The 7,042-nt window shown below is 39.0% G+C and overlaps 1 protein-coding gene across 1 annotated transcript; it reads left to right on the top strand.

The window, feature by feature from the left end:
- The first annotated feature begins 2,617 nt into the window (after positions 1 to 2,617).
- LOC139310826 (lysozyme C, milk isozyme-like) lies at positions 2,618 to 6,325 on the top strand. Its single transcript, XM_070935055.1, has 4 exons — positions 2,618 to 2,747; positions 3,536 to 3,697; positions 5,161 to 5,239; positions 6,259 to 6,325. The coding sequence occupies exons 1-4, from the start codon at positions 2,618 to 2,620 to the stop codon at positions 6,323 to 6,325; spliced, it is 438 nt and encodes a 145-aa protein (XP_070791156.1).
- Positions 6,326 to 7,042: the final 717 nt, after the last annotated feature.

The raw sequence follows: 7,042 nt of genomic DNA on the forward strand, positions 1-7,042 counted from the left end.
GATATGCTAGTCTGTTGAATCTAGTATATTCTGTGCATCCTCAGTTCCAGTATGTACAAGAAATCATAGTAAAGCTATGATACCTGCACATGTAGAAAGTTGAGAAGACTGCTGGAAACTCTGTTCAAGTAAACATAGGCACAAAACCCCAAGCAGCAGATGCAGAGAAAACAAGTCAGCTCCTGGCTAACTTGGGGAACATTAAGGAAGGTTCAGCCTGCAAAATCTCCCAGTCTGTAATAATTTCATCCAGGAAGAATCCAGACTCTTTTTTGAGATCTCACTCAATGGGATTTGCAGCACTGGATTCTTATGAGAACTGAGGGCCAAGCTATTCGGTATTTGAAGGATCCAACATAAGGAGCATTCATTTTTTTAATTTCAGCAGGAACTAGATAGCTTTCCAATCACGTTTTCACACATCCATCTGGTGGCCCATTTTGTTCCCCAAGACCTCCAAGGCCGTGACTCAGAAATTCAGGAGCGCTGGGGGCTCTTGTCAGGGATTTTGAAATAAGAAAGGTCACCTGTAACTTCAGAGCTAGGAGACAGTCATAAATTATGCAAGTTATAGATTTATGAAGAAAGATTAGAACAGGTAGATGGATGGATGTACCTTGGAAGAATATTTACTAAGGACGAGAAAAAAAGATATAGATAGTTTAGCCAATAGGAAGTTAATGTGTGGCAGGTATTCTGCTGAGAGGATCATATATTTCTTGAAATAAGCAGAAAGTTTTGTATGGAAAACTGTTTCTGTTAACTTTAATATGAGGACAAGAGGGTTGGAGACATGAAACTAATCTCAGTGCAGCCGGAATTTCATGGTGGGATAAGATCAAGAATGCATGAGTGATAGAAGATATGTAGGTTGAACGCACCAGTGAGCGACCATTACAAAGTACATTGTAATGTACTTTGGTTTGGGTGGGTGATTTGTTCACATAGAGACAATGAATGAGGAACAAACTACAAAATAAATCTACGAAGGAAGCATACTTGCCTAGAGAGCTTGCAGATACCACCAACAATTACAATTCCTGCTAAGTCAAGGTAGAAGTTTTAGGACATTAGATCCAGAGACTTAAAAGCAATTCCCCCATATCAACTGCATGTCAGAAAGATGGCTGAGAGAGGAAGACTGGCCCAAGATGACCCCCGATTGGGACTGACAGTCTCCTGGTTTCTATCCTGGTGCCTTAACCACTACACCAAACTGTCTCTCTTATGTTCCAATGACAGGGTAATAAAATGGAAGGAAAATTCAAGGGGAGGAGAACAACTCAATAATCTTCTCAAGGCTGGGGGGAAAAATCCTGACCAAAGTCCCCAGGTTTGCAGACTGCTGGAGAGATGATTGATGAACAGAGTGAAAGATGGCATGTAATGGAAGTGTAAATAAGTGCATAAGTACAGCCTGCTCTTATTTCCAAAATGTAAAGAATATCTAGAAAAAAACTCTGATAAAAAGAGGAGGAAGAAGGAATTTTAACTGCTGTACACTGAAACTAAACTGAAGTCTCATTCGTTGAAATAGATTTGTTTATTTGCTTATCCATTGTATTTCTCTGAAAACAACTTACAAAAGTTTAAACAAATGTAAATGATATCATTTACATGGTATGAAAAATTCATACCAATAGTTCTAATTCAGAAAAGCTGTCATAGAACTGAGCCCAGTAACAAGGTGTACAAGCTCTTCTACAATCTTAGAGAATGAGACCAGAGCTGAAATATGCCAATCCTGTAAGATCTTACTAGATAAGATCTTACTTTGAGATCAGGTGAAACGGCAGGCATCCTGTGACCATGTAGGGCTCCTGTAGATTAAAAACAGCACCTGAATTCCCCAAGGAACCAAGTGGCAACTAACTGATTTATGCCCAGCCCTGCTTCTGCTGCCCACTACATATAGATTCTGAATAGTATTCTAAGGCAACTTACGTAGAGTTCACTGCACTGATATATACTGTGAATAATTTATAGAATCCAGTTGCAGAATTCAGCAATTTCAGATCAGACAGATAAAATCCATCTACATGGTCACGGAAACTGGATGAAGACTTGATGACTCATGTAAGAAGGGTAAAACCGCAATAAAACCAAGAAATAAAATACAGTTCACTGGGTTGTTTCAATAAGTTGCATTACTCCACAAACTTCATCACAAACAAACAAACAAACAAAAAATAGAGTGAAACCAGAGTTGTATTGAAACAAACAAATAGAAACCTATGCCAAATGTTGGGTCCCCCAAAGAGAGAGGAATGTCTTCAGGACAGGGCTCCAAAAAAAGGAAGAAGGCTGCAGTCACTATTCAGTAAAAGGCCAGTTCCTTTTTCACATACATCATACGTGAAACACATAAAAAAAGTTGGGGCTTCAATCACACAGTTGAAACCATCACATGTTCACTTTGGGCATCTCTCATACAGATTCCCTTGATCCAGATTTTTTGCCTCAGCACTCCCTGCTTCTTCCTCCAAATTATCTTTAGATAGGGGAATAATTGCTTTCTTTGCCAGCTCTCCAGAGGTGCCAGTTTCTCAAGCTCTGACTATAAAACCCAGGCGGCTTCCTGGAGAAGTCAGACATTGTCCTCCAAGGAGCCACAACAATGAAGGCATTGGTGCTCACCCTCCTCTTCCTCCTCATGGCACCCAGTGAAGCCAAAATATTTTCCAGATGTGAACTGGCTTCAATTCTGAAACAACATAACCTGGATACATATATCACCTTGGACATGTGTAAGTTGACTCTCTCTTTCTCTCCATCTGAGCAAGATCCAGCTTTGCAAGAGGATGCAAAATGGGGCAGATCTTTTCAAGAATGAGTTCAACCAGCCCACCCAATGAATTAAACGCTGTTTTCAATGTTCTTACAATGAGGAGATACGCTTGCTCCTCAACTCAAATGACTGGGGAGACCTCAAACTTCATCTGCACTAACACCTTTATTTTTATGAGACTGATAGATCTCCGGTTTGTTGCCTGATTGAGACAATTGCAGAACTGGGATACGGTTGCACCACCTTGGTCTCTGCGTTGTCTTTTTATAATGATAGCTTAGCCAATATTTTGTTTACCCTCTTAAGAATAGTGGATTATCCCTCCCAGGATGAGCATCCTCTCACAGGTTAGATCTTTCAAATTCCACCAAATCATTTAAATTCAGTATGTGATTGAAGAGGCCATCACATTTCTACATTTCTACATGTGCAGATTGCCAGAGGATGCACAATGAAAAAGAACCTCCTCCCTGGAAGGCTAGAATTAAGAAGAGAGAAGGAAGGAGAGATGGCTTTATGCGCCATTAAAAACTCCAGGAATATCTTGGACACAAGAATCAGATTTATTCCAAATTTCCCTGAAGATTTCCAAAATGTTCTGGGGTTCTTCAGACCTTCCTTGTTGGGGGGAAAATGAGAAGATGGCTAAGCATTGTGATATAAATGTTCTATTTAAAAAAATCAGAATAGATGTTTCATTTATAGGACCAATCCTTTATAGCCCATTTCCCATTTGCTTTCTTCCAGGGATATGTATAAGTTATTATGCAAGCAAGTACAACACCCAAGCTGTGAATAGGCAAAAGAATTATCGCAGTAGATACTATGGAATTTTCCAGATTCGTAGCGATTGGTGGTGCAGAGATAACCATGAGGGTCTGGATAATTTATGTGGTAAACCTTGCAGTGGTAAGTCACATCTGTCAAATCTTTAACAAATCATCTTATTATTATGCTCTACAATACAAAGCAGTAGCTCACTCCTTGTGGTGTTTATTTCTAGACCTGATTTACTACCAAGGCTCACACCTACTTCATTAGAAAAGCAAAAAAATTGAAATGTTCCAAATATGCCAAATCAAAATTTTGTAGGGAGATTTTTGTGCTTCTTCTTCTTTTTTTATTGCTCTCTATAGGGGATTGCTCTCCATGAGGATTAACCCACACTGTTTCTCAAAATTGTTTTGAGTTCCTGCTCAAGTCAACAATGAAAATATGTGTTTTCTGGCCTATTAGCCTTCTTCTATTTAGTGTCCTGCTACCCAACATTATCTGGGATTAGCGTGCAGTACTGAAAGCTACTTCTTCTGACTGCCAACAATTCAAAGCTCATATGTGGTGAGGTCCCCCTGTCTCACTCACATTAGCAATCTCACACTCTCTTCAGTGCTTTCTAAACATTTTTTTAATTCCCCCACTTTTATTATTTTTATAAACAACTCAAGGTTCGTACATACCTATTCCTCCTCCTCCTCCTATTTTTATTTATTTATTTTTAATTTTATTTATTTATTTTTATTTTTATTTATTTATTTATTTTTATTTTTATTTATTTATTTTTATTTTTATTTATTTATTTATCTGTCAAGTACGTATTGCATAATATATATAAGTATAAGCATGGACTGAATACATAAAATGAATATAAATAAAGGGAACATTAGGACAGGGACGGTAGGCACGCTGGTGCTCCTATGCACGCCCCTTGCAGACCTCTTAGATTTATTTTTTTAGTTTTTGTTTTTTTTTAAATTAAAACAACTTAAATCTCTGGAGTGAGAGGATGTGACGGGCCCAAAGTTACACAACCAGCTTTTATTTCCAAGCTGAGACCAGAATTCACAATCTCCCGTTTTGTAGCAGGGACTCCTAACCACTACTAGTCTAAACTGGGTCTCCATATGCAATGCAAAGGGTTGCTTGCTTGGAGAGCCACCTGATCCTATATTCACTGTAATCAATACCTTGCCAGAGGCACAAGTTAAAGGCAGCAATTTCAGATTCTGAACCCCACCCAGTTAAGGGACCTGATCCTGTTTTTTCTGCCCTTTGTGGGACAAATCTAGTTCTTGGACACAGGTGAGAGATTCTTCTCTCTCTCCTTTCCAAGAGTGCAATGAGACTGTTGGGAAGTCAGCAGATCCAGCATATTCAGCTCTAGAGGGGAAACTGATTACTGGTCCAGAACATTTTTCAGAGTTGTTACTCTGCATGGTTAGAACATGCGACAAGGCAGTTAATGGTCTACACCAGCTGTACAAAAAGTAGATGATATCACTAAGGGCATGAATGTATTGCATAATGTACATAATTAGTGTTCTAACATTGACATACCTGGAGTTGAAAAAATTCCAATTTGCCTCTTTTGGCAGCTTTCACAGATGACGACATCACAGATGATATTGCTTGTGCTAAAATAATTATGGCTAATCACGCACCGTTGTATAAATGGTGAGTCAATTTCTCATTAATATCTTCCATTTGTAACATTGGGTAGCAACTGAATTTGTACTCATAGAAGTAAATAGTCTTTCTTTAGACTATTGTACAACTTTTAGGATTGGTGGTAAAATATGCTTTCTAAATATGACAAGCTGCATTTTTATACTTTCATTCTGGTTGCTTTAAAATATGGCTTTATCTTTTGAACTCAGGTTTAATGGTAGACTAAGACACAAGGGGAGGGGCTGTTGATGCTGATTATAGCTGTATTATTCCTTCCCACGGATTTCACATACATTAGGCACTTACGTGCTTTAAAATCTGGGGTTTACTACCCAGTAGGGACAGGTGGCAGACGGCCTTTTAAACACCAGGATTGTGATCCCATGCACAAGCTCCCTAGGATCAGAGAACTGGATCTGTAAACAGCATAGTAGTGAGAGAAGCAGGGAGGGATCATTCGTGAAGCCTCCAAGTCATAGGAGGGCTAGGAAAGGGGGCTGCAGAAGCAGATCATTAGATGGGAAACTCTTGAGCCAGCAATCAGCATTTAAAAGCAAAAATAAAGACATTGTGTGGTCAACCCTTGAGTTATCTAAAAGTTACTCTGCTGTGTGCTCTTCTGAAGCATTCTCAGATTTTGGCTAGGATTTTATGATCCTCTGGTGCTGACCCAATCCTTTGGAATTTAATTTTCTTCAGCTCTGCGTTGCATGGACTCTGTCAAGATTATGTGGGAGTCCAAAGTTTCTATTAGGAATGGGTGGCATCTATTTCTGACTTTATTGTCAGAAGTAAAAAGTCAGAAAGAACAATTTTAGCTTTAACAATTATTTAAAGCTGGGTGAAAGGAGATTCATTTAAACAACAAAGAAAATTATAAGATGAATGAATGATAGTTGCTACTAGCTAACTTGGAAAATTCCTCAATCTCTCCTATTAGACCGAAATCTTCAAAGAAGCAATCATATATTGTGATCTACTGACATGCATTCTGCTTATTTTTACTCTTATTCCTTTTTTTTAAGGTGGCCCTGGATAGAGAATTGCGGAGGACCAAATATGTCAAAATGGAGCAGCGGCTGCAAGCTCTGAGATTGATGCTCCTGCATATCTCTCCCTCCTCCTGTGATGAAAATGATATTATTCCTTATATAAACACATTGAACAACTTGATTCCATTCTTGTCCCCCACACGTTGGGAAGAATGAATGGGTGGGAGCAGGGCCGGATTTAGATGAAAAGAGGCCCTAGGCTATTCCACTTATGAGGCCCTTTCACCTATAGTGAAAGTGTAATTTTAATTTTGCTAACAATTTGAATGTAGGCCCCTCTTGATCTTGAGGCCCTAGGCTGAAGCCTAGTTAGCCTATAGGAAAATCCGGCCCTGGGTGGGAGAGAGGGAAAGACTTTGCTTTTTAAAATATTCAAAAGTTGTTTCAATAAAACGAGTATTGTGCATTAAGCCCTTCTCTGTATAGTGCTTTATTTCCTTTCACTGGGGTTTTGTCTCTACCCCTCAGTCTGACTGTGGTGCTCCTCAACAAAATCTCCATCACATTTGTGTCCAAATCTCCATCAAGAGCTTATACCTGCCCAATGTCTGATTTTTTCAACATATACCACCCTGTCCTTGAATGGCTGGGCGGACAGGACATTAACATTTCAACCACTATAAGTCCATGTATTTGTCATATGCTAAATAAATAAATAAATCTTTTCATCCTTCATTATTCCAATGTAAGTGTACGGGCTCCAATCATTCTGGCTTCCTGTTGCAGTTAAGCAGAAAGGCCCATGTAGACACTTCAC

This window comes from Pituophis catenifer, unplaced genomic scaffold (genome assembly GCF_029215685.1).
Source record: "Pituophis catenifer annectens isolate HBS135680 unplaced genomic scaffold, rPitCat1.0.hap2 SCAF_2, whole genome shotgun sequence".
Taxonomy (NCBI): domain Eukaryota; kingdom Metazoa; phylum Chordata; class Lepidosauria; order Squamata; family Colubridae; genus Pituophis; species Pituophis catenifer.

Excerpts from the sequence above, each read along its gene's own strand:
- LOC139310826 (XM_070935055.1), top strand. The coding sequence starts at position 2,618 with ATGAAGGCATTGGTGCTCACCCTCCTCTTCCTCCTCATGGCACCCAGT. Across the intron at positions 2,748-3,535 it reads ATATATCACCTTGGACATGT|GGATATGTATAAGTTATTAT; the intron begins GTAAGTTGACTC and ends GCTTTCTTCCAG. Across the intron at positions 5,240-6,258 it reads CACGCACCGTTGTATAAATG|GTGGCCCTGGATAGAGAATT; the intron begins GTGAGTCAATTT and ends CTTTTTTTTAAG.